The sequence below is a fragment of the Coturnix japonica genome, chromosome 2 (assembly GCF_054131305.1).
Source record: "Coturnix japonica strain WE chromosome 2, WE-NBRP24, whole genome shotgun sequence".
Lineage (NCBI taxonomy): Eukaryota > Metazoa > Chordata > Aves > Galliformes > Phasianidae > Coturnix > Coturnix japonica.
In genome coordinates this window covers 66286209-66307409 of record NC_140664.1, presented here as the reverse complement: position 1 = coordinate 66307409, position 21201 = coordinate 66286209, and the positions used below count along the sequence as shown (strand labels likewise).

The 21201-nt window shown below is 36.1% G+C and overlaps 1 protein-coding gene across 8 annotated transcripts in view; it reads left to right on the top strand.

Annotated features, from left to right (window-relative positions):
- ATP9B (ATPase phospholipid transporting 9B) overlaps positions 1 to 20932 on the top strand; it is a 150682-nt gene extending 129750 nt beyond the window's left edge. For 3 of the 8 annotated variants that reach the window (XM_015854785.3, XM_085537712.1, XM_015854783.3), the window contains 15 exons: positions 2426 to 2587; positions 3962 to 4054; positions 5224 to 5307; positions 5471 to 5641; positions 6193 to 6291; positions 8417 to 8506; positions 8967 to 9111; positions 9439 to 9503; positions 9934 to 10089; positions 10236 to 10300; positions 11465 to 11573; positions 16093 to 16150; positions 16842 to 17045; positions 19178 to 19210; positions 19932 to 20932. In XM_015854785.3, coding sequence (XP_015710271.2) covers positions 2426 to 2587; positions 3962 to 4054; positions 5224 to 5307; positions 5471 to 5641; positions 6193 to 6291; positions 8417 to 8506; positions 8967 to 9111; positions 9439 to 9503; positions 9934 to 10089; positions 10236 to 10300; positions 11465 to 11573; positions 16093 to 16150; positions 16842 to 17045; positions 19178 to 19210; positions 19932 to 20068 — 1671 coding nt within the window. In that variant the 3' untranslated portion in view covers positions 20069 to 20932. Of the gene's footprint in view, positions 1 to 2425; positions 2588 to 3961; positions 4055 to 5223; positions 5308 to 5470; positions 5642 to 6192; positions 6292 to 8416; positions 8507 to 8966; positions 9112 to 9425; positions 9504 to 9933; positions 10090 to 10235; positions 10301 to 11464; positions 11574 to 16092; positions 16151 to 16841; positions 17046 to 19087; positions 19211 to 19931 lie in introns of all 8 variants that reach the window. The other 5 variants (XM_085537711.1, XM_085537713.1, XM_015854784.2 and 2 more) reach the window with 3 other exon arrangements.
- Positions 20933 to 21201: the final 269 nt, after the last annotated feature.

Below are 21201 nucleotides of genomic sequence, written 5' to 3'. Positions count from 1 at the left end.
CAAAGCAAAATGATGGCATCTCCAGCTAAGTTTTTTGCTTTTACTCATCCTTTGATTGCTTTATCTGACTCCATCTTATATGGCAGGTGCTGTAGAAGCTGCAGCTGTTGTGTTTACATGCCATTCTCAGGGTTCTTGATGTTTGCATGCTGAATTGCAAGGCCATTTTAATCTAAGTTTCCAGAAACTTGTTGAATGAGAATGGAATATATGCGTAGAGGGGAAAGCTCAAGAGCACTGTTATCTATGAATCCTTTTTCTTAACTCTGTACAAAGATTCAGTATAAACATACTGTGCAGATTGGTAATTTGGATTTTCATGTCATCTGTAAAATACCTAATTTTAATATATGTATATTCTAAAATATACATAAAATATCTGCAGATATTTAATGGTGTGACTTGACTGTGTTGTTTGGGATACTGTTAAGGTCTAACTACTTTTGTGAATTCGGAATGACAAGAGTTAATGCATTGCTCTGTTATTATTGTTATTATTAATATGTTATTATTCTGTTACTTTTTAGACAGTTGTTTGATGCTTGAGAATTACTGACCATTCCTGCTATGGTACTGTCACCGATCAATTTAAAAGAGAAAAAAATGTTTACTAGGCCAGGTATAAGAATTGAAAATGACTGTGCTGCAAAATGCTAGTTCAGATGGTTGGTGAAGCCAAGCATAAGTGAAATATTAAACAGATGTGAGTCACCAAATATAGAACACTTAAGTCCTAGCTGCAAAGGGACACAAATGAGATGATAGGGTGTTAGGAGAAAGATGCAATTTACAGGTCAGAATGTAATAGTAGCCTTTCACTGTGAAAATTGAAAATTAACCTTGAGAGTATTGGATCATTTGCAGCTTATATGGTACTCTTATTGGGGAGGAAAAAAAACTCTAAAAAGACTTCCTGTGATTTGGGGTTTTAAAAATGGTGCTATTTAAAGTGTGTTCTCTTTCCCTTCTTTAACTGCATCACAGCGTACTTCTGTTTATTGATACATACACAGACAGCACTATTGGGATTTCTTGGGGGTTTGTACAGCTTATTTTTCCCAATTTTAAATTTTCATTAGAAGCTACAGTGATTATTGACTCAGTTCGGATGAAATTCTTACTGGGCACTAGTCATCATGTCTTTTGAACTTTCCTGAGTATTTTCCTACTTGCTTGTCTTTTATCACAGTGCTTGAGATTAACAGCAGAAGCAGGTTCTGTCAAATGAATGTGATTCTTCATTATAATTACTTTTTTATTCCTTTAAAGACCTGTTTTCTAAACGTGATTAACAGTTAGAAAAATCAAAATAGAGTTGAAGATTATTTATTTATTAAACTGCCCATTTAGATGTGGAATGTAAGTAACAGTAAAGCAGTTTTCCTTAGAATAAGTGAGAAATATCTGATGCATTACTTAAAAAATAACACGGAAGAAAGTAGCAGCTAGATGCCATGCACTCTATAGCATCAAAATTTAATAGATAAGCAAATGAATTTACAATCACTGAGGCATGCACTTAAGATACCACACAGTGGTAGCTAGTAGTGATTATTATTTGGGAGCTGCACTTTCCTGCCAGTATTCCATGACATTTTGTTGCCGTGCTACAGATGGCAGCCAAGAGACAGTCTGACAAAATGGTGTCTGACATGGAACTGCATATGAAGATGAGATGTATCACTGAATTCCTCTATGTGGAAAACATGGCACCCACTGACATTCATTGATGCATGGAGACCAAACCGTGAATGTGCACACAGTGAGGTGATGGGTTCTGCGTTTCAGCAGTGCTTACAGTGACAGTGGGTCACACCTCCACTTGTGCAGATTTTTCAAGCTCAACATGCAGGTTCTTGTTCATGACTGGTGAAAATGCACAGCTAATGGTGTTCACTTTGTTGAAAAATTCTGTTTTGTAGCTGAGAATTTTTCTCTATCAAATAGTCTTATTGTGCTCATAGTATCTGTTGTAGTTTCCTTAGAAATCAATAGGAGGTGTTACTTTCAGTGTGACCTGCCTATAATGCAGCTTTTCTGGGTTTGTAGAAGGAAATTTTACAGATATGCTCATGGGATGCAGAATCTTCAGTTAGGCTTCTATCCCACTTTATATAGTAACCTAGTTTTGTTATTGTTCACACAAAAATTAATAAAATAATGCAAGGGTATGAAGTAAGCTAAAAATTGTAAGATCCTTTCTTTATTGATTTGCAGATTGCAGTGTCTAAATATATAAATATATATATATAGTTATAGATCTGAAATAGTTCTGTATGTAAATACTCCCAATGTCTTCTACTTAGTGCTGTCATAAGTACAAAAGTTATATTCTGTTTTACTCTACCAGCTCTTTGGCTTTAGCCTAATTTATATAACATTACTTGAAAGGTCAATTACAAGTCCTTTTTTCTTTTCTCTTTAGGTTGCTCTGGTGCAGTGGACAGAGAGTGTTGGTCTTACTCTAGTTAACAGGGATTTGACCTCCATGCAACTGAAGACCCCTGGTGGACACATTCTGACATACTATATTCTGCAGATATTCCCCTTCACTTCTGAGAGCAAGCGCATGGGAATCATAGTTCGGGTAATTTGGTGTCAGGCAGTTCATTTTCATTTCTCCAAAGCTGTTTTAACTGCATCTTTGTTTTGGTATTTCTTAGTAGAAACTCGATCGTTCAAGGAACACATTTCACAGGATTTTCAAATGGAAAGCATACATTTGGCTAGACAAGCAATTGTGTGAAATCCAGGCTGACCCAATATTGCAGAGAGCCTTGTTAAGGACAAACTTCTTTCACATGGAAATGTTAATTTCACTACTTTGTGCTTAAGCTCTGATGTTGCAAGTTACTGTTAAGCCTTCATTTTTAATTTTCAATTTGCTGATTTCTTGCAAAATATGTTGCCTTTTCAAGGGGTGAACTAGTGTGGGAAAAAGCACACATACACAGCTAAAGCACCATGGGGTCTGAGTATACCAAATACATGTTTAGTTGTCTGTTAGCCATCCAGATGGGGACATAGTAAGATTATTAAAACCTCCAATGCAAGGAAGCCACCACATCATGTAAAGGAAGGTTTAATCCTCTGCTAATATCAAGCCATGCACATGCTGTGTATTTCTGCCACTCCCTGTCTAAAAGCAGACAGGCAGAACAGTGTCAGACATGGCTGTATGTTTAGATCAGTGCTATATCCTAGTTAAATACCTATCAAACTCATCCCATTCCATATTTTCCAATGGATGACAAACCATGCATGCCATCAGCCTCGGGCAGAGATACTTCAAGGAGCATGTATGTGTGCTCAGGTCTGGAGAAAATTTGGAAAGTCTGTGTTTCATTAAATGTGGTTGGCACTATTTAATACTGTTTAGCAGTGTGTTAGAGACATGTTCAGAGCTATGAGAAGCCTGCAGATCAGGTGAATCTATTATTTCTGCAACAGACTATGCATCTCAAACTCCTGATTTAGGTAATACTTGCCTGAATATGAATTGTTTGACTACGTAATGAGTGTTTAATCATTATATCTGTTACATGCATAATACCATTATTTGTTAATTTCCAGTTACTTGAAAGTTACAGAGCAAACATTCTGCTTTTAAATTAAGAATGAATGCCACAAAAGAAATAAATATCTCACTAGTTAGAGTGGGCATAAGAATGGCATTTTAAAATTTAGGAAGAACAGGCGTGTAATGGATGCTGAGAACCTGATACATTGATTTCAGTTAAAACTGGCCTTCTAATATGGGAAATTAGGGAACATATATTTCTGTGGGATCAGAGAAGTCGTTGGAAATGTTAACATCAAGTAAAACTTATCCAACCTTTTGCAAGTTACTTCATCTTTTATAAATGATATTCTGTTGTCTACTTCAGAAGACAGGTTGTTTGTAGCTAATTTTTGGACTGTATAAAGAGATTTTTTTTCTGTTTCTTCTGTAAAATTTTAGGATGAGTCTTCAGGAGAAATTACATTTTACATGAAGGGTGCAGATGTTGCAATGTCCACTATTGTGCAGTACAATGATTGGTTAGAAGAAGAGGTAAGAAATAGAGCTAAAATACATTTTTGACATTATGTATATATATAAATCTAACTGAAATATCAAACATTACTGGAGTAGATTTAAGAGTTCCTGAACCAAGACAGTGGCTTTTCAAGTTCACTTAATCATACCCTGAGTGAATTTTAATGGTTTAGAATTCTTTTGTATTCTTTTATAATACATGGAAAGAAAAAGTTAGTAATCATAGCAGAACATATTCATACTTGACACAAGCAAATTTGTTTTTCATTGACTGATCTTTCACATGAAACCAAATTACTTCTGAGAAGTATTTTCTCGTAAACCTATTTATCCTGGAATAACCTTTTATAAATTCTGCAGCAAGGTATTATTATGAATTATGAAATTTAATATGTAATGGAAATGGCATTGAAAAAGCATTGAAATGGCTTTTTACCATATTTGTTAAATGTAATATCAAATAGCTAGTGACCAAACCTCAAAACTGATTAGTGTTTTTCACTGTGTCATTCTAGTAGGTACCAGCAATCATCATATTTTGACCCTACATACAGACAATATGTTAATACAATGATTACACCATGTATGTTCATAATGGTATTGGCAATATGAATCAATATCTGCTGCAGGGCAGCTTGATTTATTCAGGGACATGAATAAATTAAGCTCCCTGAAGACCTAGCAAAATGTCATAAAAATTACTTTTGGCGATAATGATGCACAATTAATCGTAAAATACTTGTTTAATTTATTTAGCTTTATGAGGTCAAATCAATACGTGTTTAGCAGTGGACAGCCTTGTTTTTCATTATGACGTGCTATTCCATGGATATTTTAATCTACAGATCTTTCCCTGACAGGAACTGCATTTCTCTGAAAACAAAAATTTAGCTCTGCTACATGCTTTAAAAACAGTTTTATTTTATTATTAAACTTTCACCTACAAGAATTTTTCTTTAGGCTAGGAGAAAAAATCTAATTGGCTTCCCAATAGTACACCAGGTTGGGAAAACTGAAGTGAAATTTTTAAATTCTTTTTGTGGTTTCTCCTAACTCATCTACAGTTTACAGAAACATCAGCTTCTGTGCTACAGGTATGCTCTGTTAGCATACAGTCATATAGTGTGAAATATGAGCGTACAGTTACCTATTTGAATAATTATTGTATCTTTTGATCTATTTAGTGTGGTAATATGGCTCGAGAAGGGCTGCGTACTCTGGTTGTTGCCAAGAAGTCACTGACTGAAGAACAGTATCAAGATTTTGAGGTATGGAGAGACAAAATGATCAATATTATTAGCATAGCTCTTGTATTTTGCCTTATTTAGTTATTCAGGGGGAACATTCCTCTTTTTTATTCTATTAATAAAGAAGATGATTTTTTTCTTTCATGAGTCACAACCAAGTCTAAGTGGTTTTGTGTTTGCACAGAGTCGATATAACCAAGCAAAGTTAAGCATACATGATAGAAACCTGAAAGTTGCTGCTGTTGTAGAGAGTTTGGAGCGGGAAATGGAATTGCTGTGTCTCACTGGAGTAGAAGATCAACTGCAAGCAGATGTCAGACCAACTCTAGAGATGCTAAGAAATGCTGGAATAAAGGTAATGAATGTGAACTGCTGGCATACAGATTATCATATGCTAACATAAGGGAGAGTATGTTTGGTTTTGTTGTATGGGGGCTTTTTGTGAGAGGTTTTTCTGTTTGTTGGTTGGTTTGTTTGTGTTTTTTGTGTTGCTGTTGTTTTTTACAATACATTTATATTTGAGTACATTCAGGTTCATCCAGAGTAAGAAATATGCTAAGTCCTAAACACATTCAGGATGATAAGGAAAGACTTTTATGTTTTCTTTGCTGTTCAACTGCCAGTGGGTTGCCACAGTTGCCCCTTGTCTTCATGTAAAATGAGACATAAACTTTGTGTGAGGCAAAGCAGAATGGAAGCTGTTTAAAGACAAACACTTCTTTTCCTTGTGAGTTACTGCAATAAAAGCTGTTCATTAATTTTAGTTAAAGGTTGCACATTGGTATACATTCCATGGTAATCTAATCTCATGCAGTATCAAATGAAGGTTGGAATGACATGTTACTTAGATATAGACAACAGGCACAAAAATATCCAAGAGAGTTAACTTTTGCATTATTTTTGCAGATTTGGATGTTAACAGGAGATAAACTGGAGACAGCAACTTGCATTGCAAAAAGTTCTCACTTAGTGTCTAGGACTCAGGATATTCACATTTTCAGACCTGTAAGTATAGGTCCAGCTTTATTGTTGGATTCTTCAAAACATAGCTAATACCAGTATTGCTTTATTTGATATGTATTGGCCTCTTGTTACAAAATTGATGGCTTTATACCTAAGGTGTGGGAGCCATAGTGGCGAGGCTGGTCTCTTTTCAGTAGTGCATGGGGACAGGACTAGGGGTAATGGGATGAAACTACAGCATAGGAAGTTCCGCACGAATGTGCGGAAGAACTTCTTTACAGTGAGGGTGACGGAGCACTGGAACAGGCTGCCCAGGGAGGTGGTGGAGTCTCCTTCTCTGGAGATATTCAAGACCCGTCTGGATGCCTACCTGTGTGACGTGGTGTAGGGAACCTGCTTTGGCAGGGGGTTGGACTCGAGGATCTCTAGAGGTCCCTTCCAACCCCTACAATTCTGTGATTCTGTGATTCTGTTTCACAAGCATTTTACACTCCACACTTAGAACAGTGGATAAAGTAAGTCACTTCTGGGATGAAAAGAAGTCATTGCAAGATGCTGAGACTGTAGAAACGATTCTAGGAATTTAGGCAATCTGAATATGATTCCAGCTTGTTCTAACATTTCCATTAAGAGCATTCTTTAGACTCAAGCAGACTTACTTTTGAATTAAGCTGTGATGCTGCAGTTTGAATCAAAATGAGACAGTTGGAAGTTTATGTCCACTATAATTTTTCTAACAACTATTGTATTTTATTAGCACACTGCTTAAGATAAGTGTTAGAAAAGTAAACTGAACGTCTCTACACGTTTTTGTTATATTTACATGGTGTCAACTCCACTGAACTCAAACAAAAATAAGGATTTTTCCAAACTTTGATGCTGTGCTATCAGACATAATGTCTGTGTTTGTTCTAAATGAACCACTTGCACCTAAAGAAATAATTGTATGAATATAATTTACATGTAAATGTAGTTTCTTATGAAGCATCAGAATGGCAAATTAGGCCCTGCAGACCACTATTTGCAATTAAATTATTAATGCTTCTGATAAAACTTCAGATCAATTTTTGTTGACCTTTCCACATTGTAACATTACAAATTAAGTCTTCCTGAACAAAATCTATTTAGTTTGAGTCAGATTTTTATTTTCATTACCTTGGCTAATAAGATCAGCATAAAACTGTGTTAACTTAGAATACACAAAGTTTTAAATTAGTTAGAAAATAGATTAATACAACATTATTTCTGTGGATGTGTTTGTTACAAAGAAAGAAGTAGTGGATTAATTTAAGAAAATACCAAACACTTTAACACTTTTATTTTACCTACAAATTAGTGAATACATTATTTACTAATTTGGCTTCCCAAAAAGATGTATTTTTTCATGCTCTTTTTACTCAGCCTGTTTATTTTGTAATGAAATTAATTGCTTTATCATTCTAGAGATATTTACAAAGAAAAAATATTTCTTGTTAGGTGAAAACTGGAGGTCATCAGTGTTTGCCAAGTGCTGACATCTCTGTAATGCAGAAAGATTTTAGGGACAAGTGCAACCCCTGGTTCCTAGCAGTTGGCAGAATTTTTTTGCATATTTCACAGCTGGGCCTCTCTGGAACAATAGTCATGTAAATTAAAAATAGTAATAATAAAATAGCCTATAGTGTAGTTATTTTAAACTGTACCATCCCGTGAGCATTGTTCTGTGACTCTTGAGCTCTGTCTACTTATCCAAACTGAATGAACTACTGATATGAGCATTTTGCATTATTTTAAGAATATGTTTTATTGGTTTAAAAAGTCTTTTTTGTTGTTGTTGTTCTGACTTGGGAACTGTTTGTTTGGTTTAACCAAGATGGAAAGACTCAGGTCAACTTGAAATTAAAGTATTTTAATTGTACTGATATTTTAAACCTGATCTACTTCTGCGAGGAGCTGACTACACACATTTTCCTAGTTTGTGGATTACATGTTTGTTCCATAAGGATTAGAAATTTGCACACACACAAGTACTGCATTAGGACAAAACATTTGTTGAAAACCAAAGCATTTTAGGTATGGCTTCTTAACACTTGATTTGTTTAGGGAGATGTGTTGAGGGAGGAGATTGTTGTTTAGATTTTGTTTGCTCTTAAAAAAAAATCTTTTGAGTAAGTGATTTTTATTAAAGGTTACTACTCGAGGAGAGGCTCACTTAGAACTAAATGCCTTTAGGAGGAAGCATGACTGTGCCTTGGTGATATCTGGGGACTCACTTGAGGTAAGAGTTTGGTTTCTATTAAATCATTTATACTTCACAAACATAAAATTAAGGTGTTTGTGAAGTATATTGGTGGCTTCATGCTCTTAAACTTTTTCCATATTTGACCGTGTTGTAAGAGTCACTACCATTTTTCAGTGAGTAGTGATAGAGTGATATACATTCACATTTTGTTGTTTCTCTGGTCTCCTGTACAGTAACAGAATGAGATTTGTATACAGCATGCCATGGTACTGTTTATTTGTTTAAATCTAAAGCAGGTTATCTGTCTCAATGAAGTGAATGTCAGTTAAAGTAATAGGTCGCATTTGGAAGAAAGTGGCTCTCTCAGGTATCTCTTCCTGAAAGATACCACACAAGCAAAACCTCATAGAAGAGATGTTTACATTGTGTGTTTGTGTTAGAGCATGTGTTGTATTACTTCATCTTTAAAATAAATGTCAGTATATTTTTCCCTTAGGTTTGTCTGAAATATTATGAGCATGAATTTGTGGAGTTAGCTTGCCAGTGTCCTGCCGTAGTATGCTGCCGATGTTCACCCACCCAAAAAGCCCATATTGTGAAACTCTTACAGCATCACACTGGAAAACGCACATGTGCAATAGGTAACTGTTGATATTATCTTCCTTTGCTGTAGTTAAGTCTGTAATAAATTTACACAATAGATGGCACCTTTGCGAAAGAATTCAAACAAAACAGAAAAGATGTCTTTGTCAACCACGAGGTATTTACCCTGTAGAAGAAAATACCATGTGAAAGGTTTGTTTTTCTTTGTTCCTCCTCAGGGAACAATCTTGATTGCTGAAGCCATTAGTCATAATCTATAGGTAAACTGTGATAATATAAAGCTATAGCGGGAAGTTTCTAAAATATTGTTAAGGTGAGAAGAATAAAACCTCTGAAGAGCTGAATATTGCAGTGACATTTTTCAGGTGATGGAGGAAATGATGTCAGCATGATCCAAGCAGCTGACTGTGGAATTGGAATTGAAGGCAAGGTAATGTTACTAGTTTCATTGTCAAGTATAACATGATTCTTAGATGAACATTTTGAATTCAAGTATGCTGTGAGGCAATAGAATATGCTTACTCTTTGAATCAATAATATCTCTGCTTCTACGTTCTCTGTTTTTTCTTTTAAAATACATAAAGCAGGAAAAGCAGAGAACACTACAGTTATCTCTGTGAATCTATTAATTTACCTGAAAGATGCAAGTTAGGTCATTAAACACACTTGTTATAGCAATTGTGTTGGTTTTGAGACGCACACCAAAAATATGTCTTTTGTGTCATGTGGCAGAATCGATTTCTGAAACAATCATAGCAAAGTTTGCAATTAGTAAAATGAATTATGATTTAGAATCTTGAATTTTGAAGCACATGTTCTACACAGGGTTTTGTACTTTGAATATTTTCATTTTGTTCTAGGAGGGAAAACAAGCCTCTCTAGCAGCTGACTTCTCTATCACACAGTTTAAACACATGGGTAGGCTGCTGATGGTACATGGTCGAAACAGTTACAAAAGATCGGCAGCTCTTGGTCAGTTTGTCATGCACCGAGGCCTTATTATTTCAACTATGCAGGTATTTAAAACTTTGTTTTCAAAATAGTTAAAATCACTGCGTCTCTTTGAAATGTCAATATATCTCATGTAGTATTCTTTTTTCCTTATTGTAATGTTTCGTAAATAGAATTTCATTAAATATGTAATTATTTTCATTTTTTGTAGGCTGTATTTTCATCAGTCTTCTATTTTGCATCTGTTCCCTTGTACCAAGGTTTCCTGATGGTAGGGTAAGTTCATACCAACAGTTACGATATCTATTAATAATTTCATCCAACCAACTTGCTAAATAGAATGCTGTAGTTGGTGTCTGCCCCATTTTTTAGACATTTATCGTAGGTATGCTAACAAGACCTGGAATGAGCCTATAAAAGAAAATTCAAGCTAGTTTGGACATGCAATTATATCCACTATATGAGGTAGGAAAGTTCTCTGAAGACAGAGAAATCTGCATAGCTTTGGAAGAAGATAATATATAGGATTTTTGACGTTCAGAACAAAAAGAATAGAGAAAATCTGACAAACCAGTTTCAGCTGTTATACAAATTGCTGGACAAGCCTCAGTGACTGCTACAGATTCATTTGTTAAAAAATGGAGCTGAAGTTATGATGAAATTTCTTGTGAAAGTTCACTAAGTAAGTCTGGTACATTGGTTTTCTTTTTGAAACATGTATATAGAATTAGGAGCACACTGATCCTTTTGCAAAAGCTGCTTTAGAGATATACATCCCAGAATCATTCAGCTGAGATACATTTATATAATCCTGTTTGTCCTTCTTCACTTCTTATGACCTAAGAGCTTCTTTTTATAATTCCTGTTTTACTTAAATGGTAAAAATAAATGGTAAATAAAATTAAATGGTAAATTTAAATGGTAATAACTCAAATCATAGCCAATTCAAGGTCTGTTTTCACCAAACGCTGCAGAGGCAAACTGTAAACTTCTCCAAAATGCTTATAAATACTTACACAAAATCCTTCTGAAAGTACACAACTAATGTGTGCATAAAATTCAAAGTCACTTTCTTAGCTGTTAAGACTTTGGTTCATCCTCTGAATTTACTGTGATGTCAGAAACACAGTGCTTGTTTTTTCTTTAGTTTTCATGCCATCTTCTGTTGATGAATTCAAATGCAGGGTCTTTGAACTTGTTACCAAAATGCAGAGGTAACAGACAATAAATTTGGGGAAAAAAGACTTTTTTTATCATATGAAGTCTCTTATCACAAATGACAGCTCTCAGAACCCAAGACCAGGTTACATTTGTGAAAGCTGTGTAAGCTGTCTCGGTGATAACCAGTTTAACTTCACTCACTTTAAAAGAGTAGTTGAACGCAATAGATTAGTTTAAAATGATATGATGGAATGTTAGTTTGTGCTTTCCTTTCCATAGGTATGCAACCATATATACTATGTTTCCAGTCTTCTCTCTAGTGTTGGATCAGGATGTGAAGCCAGAAATGGCACTGCTATATCCAGAACTTTATAAGGATCTCACAAAGGTATGAATGTTCTCAGTACTGAAATATGAAGAACTGTTGAAATAATTGATGGGAAAAACTGAATTCTTACAATCATTTTTGTAAGGTATTCCATGTGGGATAAATGTGTGACTAATATAACGCAGACTTCTGTGCTACAAAAGTAATCAATGGTCGGAGATGTTCTGCTGGGTTTTGTTAATAAGTTTCCAAGTCACCAGACTTTTGACTGAAATAATTCGGTCATAAAGGTATATTGATATAAAACTTACTTTTAGTCTGAACCTGGGAGCTCTGATAGGAAGCTTTTCATGGTTATTTTTTCACAGCACCTTCTTCCTTTTTAACTAGGAGATTTAATTTATGTATTAATTTTTCCCATCTTCTGAAAATTATTACTGATCTCTCCTCAAGCTGACTTTCTTTAAATAATGGATATCAATGACTGAAATGCCTTTGTTGAATCATCAGTAGTTACTACAAGAAAGACATTGAGGCCTTGGAGTGTGTTCAGAGAAGGGCAATGAAGCTGTTGAGGGAACTGGTGCATAAGTCTTCTACGGAGTGGCTGAGGGAACTGAGATTGTTTAGTCCTGAAAGGTGATTGTGACGAGATGGGGGTCAGCCTCTTCTCTCAGATAACTAGCAATGTGACAAGAGAGAATGGCCAGAAGTTGCACCAGGGGAGATTCAGATTGGATATTAGGAAGAACTGATCCTCTGAAAGAGTGGTCAGGCAATGGAATGGACTGCTGGGGGGGTGGTTGAGTCACCATCCCTGAAGCTATTCAGGAAATGTGTAGATGTGATACTAAGGAGCACAGTTCAGTGGGCAACATTGGTGGTAAGTGGATAGTTGGGTTAGATCATCTTAGAGATCATTTACAAGCATAATGATTCTGTGATGCTGTACTTTTTGTTTTTTTACATACATCTGCAAATAATAGAAGGGTATTGTTTCTTTACCCACAAATGTGAATTAAATCACAACTGTTTTCTTAAGCTTTTTTTCTGAAAAGTACTCCAGCTCCATCTTAAACTATTTGCCAGCAGTGTTACGATGCAAGGCAGAAGCAAGAAGAAAAATGTTCTAAGGACAGTGTATTCTTCAAAGACATGTCTAAGATTTCAACAGTAGACTGTTGAACACAGGGTAGTCACTTTGTAGATCATTTGTCATTTGAATTATATTAAATTAGCAATTTGCTATTTTAGTCTATGGCAATTTTTTCTCTTCTGTTTGGAGATACTGATTATGTCTTCTTCAGTATCTTTTAAATTTCTTTGAGATTGCAGATTTTATCTCCAGAAGGTATAGTTCCAATGGGTAGTTGTAAGCTAGTTTGTAGAAACCTGCTGATGGAATTTTTCTGTTTCAAAAGATAGAAAGAAGTTAACCTGTAGTCTGAATCTGTTCCATACAACATCCTTGTCTCCAGGTTGGAGAGATGGAATTGAGGGATCACTCAGTAAATAAGAAATTGGCTGGGTGGCTGCTCTCAAAAAGTTGCAGCCAACTGCCTGAAGCTGAAATGAAGACTAATGATGAGTGGTTTCCCTTGGGGTCTGTATTAGGACCAGTATTTAACATATTTGTTGGCAACATGGGCAGCGAGATTGAGTGCACACTCATTAAATTCATGGATGACACCAAGCTGAGTGGTGTGCTGAGCAAGCTGAAGGGAAGAGATATGAGCCAGATGGACCTGGACAGGGTTGAAAGGTTGGCATGTACAAACTTCATACAGTTCAGCAAGGCCAAATACAAAGTCTTGCACCCATGTTGGAGCAAATTCAAACATGAATACAGGCTTGGTGATGGGTGGATTGAGAGCAGCAGATTGAGGATGGTGGATTAAAAACTAAATATGAATCAGCGATGTGTGCTTGCAGTCCAGAAAGCCAACCATATTGAGGGCTGCATAAATGGAGTGTAACTAGCAGGTTGAAGGAGGTGATTGTCCCCATCTTTATTGCTCTAATGACCCCCACTTGAAGACCTGCTGGAGCCTCCAGCATAAGATGGACACGGACCTGTTGGAATGGATCCTGAGAAGGCCATGGGGGATGATCAGAGGGCTGAAGCACCTCTCCTACAACAGAAGGCTGAGGGAATTGGGGTTGTTCAGTCCAAAGAAGTGAAGCACTTGGGGAGGATTTATAGAAACCTCTCAGTGCTTAAAGAGGACCTAACAGAAAGACAAGGAGAGAGTCCTTGTCACAGATTGTAATGATAGGACAACAGGTAATGTCTTTGAACTAAAAGAAGGTGGGATTAAATTAATTGTTAGGAAGAAATTCTTCATTACAGTGGTGATGAGGCACAGGAACAAGTTACCCAGAGCTGTAGTGGATGCCTCATCCCTGGAGATGTTCAAGGCCAGGGTGGTTGGGTCTTTGGGCAACCTGACATAATGGGAGCTGTACCTGCCCAAGGCATGGGGATTGGAATCCTCTTCCAACTCAAACCATTCTATGATTCTGTGAGGGCTGACTACTTTCATCTGAAAATTATCTGTTGCCTGTTGAGTAGCATTTGCTAGAGTCTCAGAAATGACATATTCCTAGTTTCATAAAGTTGAATCAAAACTCAAGTTTATTCTTACTTTACAAATCTCAGTAATTGGGAGCTGTGGACTATGGTGGAAATAGTGCCCGGTACTGATGGGCAAATGAGTAGACACTCAAAGGAAAAAAAACAAAACAAAAAGAGTATTTTTGCTTGAATTTTTTCTGTGTTTATAACCAGTAGACTGTGTACAAAGGTCTGAAAATGCCTTCAGCAGCTTCCTATGAGCTTTGTGTATCTAAGAAAATATTTTAGCCCATACTGAAACCATCTCGAATTAATTAATCAGTTTCTACAGCAGAGAAGCACTTAAATTTCTCTGTAAAGTGCTGATTCCTGTGTGTCCTAGAATGATCAGTTCTTCTGAGGCTAACTGCTTATCTTTCCTAACTCCGCAGTCTTAACATTTTCATAAATACTCTTAGAATGCAAGAGTCCTGAACTTTTATTGTTTGATTTATGCATATGATTCAACTAACTTTTACTATCACAAAGTGATTAAAAATACATTTGGTCATTGGTGCTTGCGTAAAACTTATAGTAGCGGTCATGTTTATGGTGTGACTGAAAATCACAGAATCACAGAATTGTAGGGGTTGGAAGGGACCTCTAGAGATCATTGAGTCCAACCCCCCTGCCAAAGCAGGCTCCCTACACCATGTCACACAGGTAGGCAACCAGGCGGGTCTTAAATATCTCCAGAGAAGGAGACTCCACCACCTCCCTGGGCAGCCTGTTCCAGTGCTCCGTCACCCTCACCATAAAGAAGTTCTTCCGCACATTCGTGCGGAACTTCCTATGCTGTAGTTTCATCCCATTACCCCTAGTCCTATCCCCACGCACTACTGAAAAGAGACCAGCCTCACCACTATGGCTCCCACACCTCAGGTATTTATAAACCTGGATCAAATCCCCTCTCAGCCTTCTTTTCTCAAGGCTAAACACACTCAGTTCCCTAAGTCTCTCCTCATAGGGGAGATGCTCCAGGCCCTTCACCATCTTAGTGGCCCTCCGCTGGACTCTTTCCAAGAGATCCCTGTCTTTTTTGTACTGGGGAGCCCAGAACTGGACACAATATTCCAGATGAGGCCTCACCAGGGCAGAGTAGAGGGGGAGGATCACATCCTTCGACCTGCTGGACACGCTCTTTTTAATACACCCCAGTATGCCATTGGCTTTTTTGGCTACAAGGGCACACTGCTGGCTCATGGTCAATCTGTTGTCCACCAGGACTCCCGGGTCCCTCTCAGCAGAGCTCCTCTCCAGCAGGTCATCCCCCAGCCTGTACTGGTGCATGCAATTATTTCTACCCAGGTGCAAGACTCTACACTTGCTTTTGTTAAACCTCATCCGGTTTCTTACTGCCCAGCTCTCCAGCCTGTCCAGGTCTCACTGAATGGCAGCACAGCCTTCAGTCATGTCAGCCAATCCTCCCAACTTCGTGTCATCAGCAAACTTGCTGAGGGTGGCCACTGTCCCCTCATCGAGGTCGTTGATGAAGGTGTTGAACAAGACCAGACCCAGTACAGACCCCTGGGGGACGCCGCTAGTTACAGGCCTCCAGCCAGTTCATCCAACATGGAGAAATGACTTGTAACTATGGGGTTTTTTTAGGTTTAGGTCAGTAGGTGCAGAATGATATTTTTCTTGAAGAATAATTTTGTGATAAGACATAAAACCATTAAAAAGTGTATCATATGACTGACCATTATTGTTCTGAAAACTAACTGTAGCACTGCTAGCCAAAGTGTGTGTTTGCCACTTAAGACCTTAACTGTCCTGCCCCCAGATTTTAACTGCATGCAATTTCTATGCACATTTGCAATGAATGATCGGAAAAAACAGAAGCTTTCAAAGACTGCTTATTATACTTGTAAAATGTCTCTGGAGTGCTTAACTATTAAAATATATGAATTTAATAGATTTTCTTTTTAAGTAGTGTTTAACTGTCCTCTCACTTCTTTCCCTTAGGGAAGATCTTTGTCATTTAAGACCTTCCTCATCTGGGTTTTAATCAGTATTTACCAAGGTAGGAGAGAGTCATGAATTTATTGAACTGAGAATTTTTTATCTGCTATTAACAGTATAGCTTTTCAGGAGCAGGTTAAATTCCCAAAGCTTAACATTTCATCAGCAGTTATATATATTGCTTTCTTTTTATCTTGTAAATCGAGATTCCTGCAGTGTGCCAGGCCTATGGATTGGCATGGATTGTTATTTTTATTGATGCGTGTCGTCTAAAGAAGGACATGATTTTAATTAAGTTCTAATCCAGAAAAATTTCAGTGAGTGCTTATCACATTGCGTATACTTACACAGTAGTTTTCTTTCATGGAATGACAGAAGTACTGTTGAAGAAATCTGAATTATGTAATCAGTTAAAAGTAATTACACTTTCAACAATCTCTCACTTATTATTTTGTCATTTAGACAAAATCAAGTTAATTGAGAGTTCAACAGGTATATTGCTTGCAAAAGGTATTTAATTTTCCTAACAGTTTTGTATCTTCATTGCTTTGTTTTGATTGCTTTATTTCACATGCAAAAAGTATGGTAAATAACACACCTGTTTTTTACAAAGATCAATTTTAACTTATATTTGAATAATAATAATAAAAAATACAGAGTAAACTTTCCTAATAAGCAATAAAATGTTCAGAGTGCACTTGAACGAAAATGTCATTGTAGAGTGTTTTATTAAATTTGTTTGTTTTTCGTAGGTGGTATTCTGATGTATGGAGCCCTGCTGCTTTTTGAATCTGAATTTGTACATGTTGTTGCCATTTCCTTCACTGCCCTTATCTTGACTGAGCTCTTGATGGTTGCACTGACCATACGAACATGGCACTGGTTAATGGTGGTGGCTGAATTTCTCAGTCTTGGCTGCTATGTGGCCTCTCTTGCATTTCTAAATGAATACTTTGGTAAGTAATAGTGTTTTAGCAAGGAAAGTTTTATATCAAAATTTTTAAAGTGTTTTTTTGTTTTGTTTTTTTTTTCTCATTTTGGTTAGGAATTATGTTATGCTTTATGAAATAGAGCTTTCTCTGTAAGAAACTGGATTTGATTCATGTTGTTTTAAAATATTATTCTGCCTTTTTGTCCTGGGTTTCAATTGTCATTTTTCCTGTTAATATGATTTATCCGGGTGATAAACCTTTTAATCAAACCTCGTATGCTCTTCCCCTCCTTAATCTCATCTTCCAGTAACAATCCAAGCTGCTCATCTTAAATTGCCTTTGAAATTTGTACTTCTGAAATGGATATGTTTTGATAAAATGAGAATCCTTCACCAGCCTGAATGTAGGCTAAAATAGAGGCAGAAAGTTATTGATATTTTATATAATCAAATTATTTCATAACTACAATAAGACTCTATTTAACTTGCTTTGTTCTAAAGTAGTGTGCCATACTTTCTCTTATAGTTCTCATTATTCATAATTCACAAGATAAAAGTAGAGAACTGTAAATCTTAACTGTCCAAGGATCTGAGTGTCAGAATAATACATACTTCTTTTTATATCACATTGTTTTTCAGTAAATTATCTTGGTCTTAGTGTGATTTTATAGATGTAATTTACAGAAATAAATAAAATAACTGTGATTATATCCCAGTATAGGAGTAGCATCAAGCTCCTCCTTCCTCTGTTTTACAGGAGATGATGAGTAAGATCTTTCTTGTTACTTCTTATAGCAAAATTAAATGTGCTATATGTTAGTTTCTAGTAATTGCAGAGTTCTGCTTTCACTCTGTGATGTCCCAGGTGTTCAGCACAAGGGTGGTGTAATTGCATTATATTTTTTGATCACTAAATGCTCTGCCACCTGTCTCAAGTGATCTCTTAACTTCCAGATTTACAAAGAGTTGGATTTTAATTTTACACACTATTTCAGGTTTTCCAAAGAACCTTTTTCATTTCTCTGACTCTTTAATAGTGATTATTGGGTTGATTCCAGAGTCTCCCCAGCCAGATGGCAAGAACATGTACAAGTACTGGCTCTTTGGTCCAATCTTCTAGGAACTTCATAAAACAAAATTTGCTGCTTTGCCTTTTTAAATCATCCATGGTGATAGCAGCAAGTTTTTCTGTCCTTTCTAGTTATTTCTTAGTGAGAAACACCTCCAGGTGGTGTTTATAAATGTGCTTTAAAAATAAATAAATAAATAACAGGGACTTTGTTTATTATAAACCCTTCTGTAAAGGGGAGTACTTTGCTATCCCTGTGTTTGCTGGCCAAGCGTAACCAACTAAGTAAATGTTAGAATAGCTTCTTGTAGCCTGAGGTCTTAGCTTTTCTATTTTTCTTCTCCGCTGAAGAACATTTAAAAGATACTGAAAAAATACTACCATTTCATGAGCTCTCATAGGGTTGTATTTTACTGTGTAATCATTTTACTGTGACAAGGTGACAAGTATGACAACGTACTCAAAATCTGGAAAACTAAAAAGACTTGATACTGCTCTACAGCTGCATGTCCTGGAAGTAACTCAGTTTTTAGGTTTCTGAATTAATTGCATTCAGTGACTTCATTAGGCATGTAGCAATTATATGATATACGTGGGCTCTTAGTATGTCTAAGCAGGCCTAGGCTAAAGCAACGTATCAAAATTATATATTGAAATTTAATATAGAAATTGTGCTTAAATGAGCAAAGTTGGAGCACTAAAGCATTTATTTCGCTGCATCATTTTGAAGTAAACTTTCATCCACATTTAAAACAGTTCTAAACAGGTTGCTTATGCATTTAATTATACTTCAAAGATGACAGGTGAAGTGTAAGAAAACTGCTTAATTAAATTACTTGCAGCCTCAAAACATAACCAAATGAACCTATTTTCAATTTTTTTTTTTGTTGAATTGCCTGTTTGAAACCTTCTGATTGTCATGTGAAAAGCAGTAATATTCCAGTCAATGCTACTAACATCTTTTTCCTTTTTTGTTGTTTTTTTTTTTTCTTTTGTAGCTAGTCTTCTTGTCTAATATTTTTTTCACATAACTTCTGTATTTTCTGTAAAACTATCCTTTCATTTTCGTTCTCACCCTTGTGTGACAGGTATAGGCAGAGTGTCTTTTGGAGCTTTCTTAGGTAGGTGAAGTTTAATTTTTCTGGAAGATAAATTGTGGGGTGGGAGGTGTGGAGGGAGGTGGGGGGGGTGGTTCAGCAATTCTTAAGTATAACATGACCACTGCAAAATATAGACCAGAATTTCAGTAGCAAGTATAGAATGTCACTGTTCTTTTCTCATTCGTCACAGAAAGTAAGTAGCTCTTGACTGTGGCTTGTGCCAGTATAATTAATTACCTTGCTTTCTCCTTACATTTTTGGGCTTTGAATTAATTTCTCAAGTTTCATTTGGTCTAGTTGTTGTGTCTATTTCAGAGAAAAATGATCTGAATATAGAATACAGCATTCAAGAAAATTAGCAGAATTTCCGGTTGGGAAATTAGATTATAGTAGGTATGAATAGTTCAGAGAAGTAGAAAAATAATGATAAACTGCTTTAACGTTGAGCATGCATAACTCTTGGTACTAAACTGAGATCCCAGTTCCCCTGAAATCACCTTGTGCTGCAAAACTGCGTAAGGAGCATAAGGGGACTCTGAAGCTTTCATTTAAAGAAAATAGTTGGCAAAATGAAATGTTAACTTTCTCTCTGCATTGCTTTCTTTTCTTGATTTGTCTGTTCTTATTTGTTGTAATTTGCATAAGCAGACCCTTAAGAGAGTTTGAATGACGTTGCTCTACAAAAGTTCCAGCTTCCATGTTATCAGCTCCCGTTATTAGTTTTTCCTCTTTATTTCTGCAGATGTTGCCTTTATCACAACTGTGACCTTCCTGTGGAAAGTGTCAGCAATCACTGTTGTAAGCTGTCTTCCACTTTACATTCTCAAGTACTTGAAGCGCAAGTTTTCTCCTCCAAGTTACTCAAAGCTTACCTCGTAAGAGTAAATATATTCCTACGGTTTATTTTGCTCACACCAGTCTTCAGAACATACATTCACCGTGCTTTAGTGTCTATGGATTTACACTGGACTAAAGAAACTAAGAAATAAAACTCAAAAGCGATCAAGTGAATAGAGCACAAACAGAGGAGGAAACATCTGACAGGTACATAACACAGAAGTACACTACCAAGACTATCTGAAATAACCTTTGTGGGTTTTTTTTTCTTTTTTAACTCGCTGATTATAAAATAAAGCTGAATTACTTTTGTTTTGACAATGCTTCTGAATTATTTCATTGCTACTGTAAAGGATTTTTTCCTACTATAATAATCTTCCGCAAGTTGAAATGAAAGATTCAGTGATTACAGAATTTCCCCATTTTCCTTTAATGTTTATATGTGGACAAACTCATTTGTCCATACTTACTATACCAAACGTAATACCTGTAAATGCCATTGTCTGTATTAGCAGCTAAATATTATTCCTCATCAAACATTGATAAATATGCACTATTTAAATTATGTACAGATGTCTGCATAGCACAGTATTATTTTAGGAGCCGTTGTCCTCTTCTGTACTCTTTATTTCTGGCACCAGTAAATATTACAGGTCTGTGATGTTGACAGCAGTTCTTTAAATGCACATTAAAACCAGATTGCACAAAAGCTGTTGTGTAGGAAACTAAATGATATATTCTGTACATCATTCCACTGTACCTGTTGGTCTATACAGATAACAAAAACATTGCTGCTCAGTAAATATGTTTTAAAATTTTTATTCATTTTGTATTTGTAAAACTGCAAAGTGTCTGAGTACATTTCTATATATGAAAAGTCCAGTAAACCTTGTATTAGCTAATATATTTTAATTGCCTTGTAATCTGTTTACTTGGGTTACTCAGGTAAAAATGAAATAAGATGAACACACGAGCATTGTGGTAGGAAAATGTCATCTTCCGAGTTGTAAACGTCATGTTTTTATAACTCAGTTTGAGTGCAATCTTGTTTAAAAATCAACTTTTCTTTTTGCATGTTATCAACTGTCAATCATTTATCCTCGCTGAGTCAAGGCATTTTACAGCAGCTGAAGATTTGTTAAAGAAACTTACTCTGCTAAAATCTGAAGGATCCA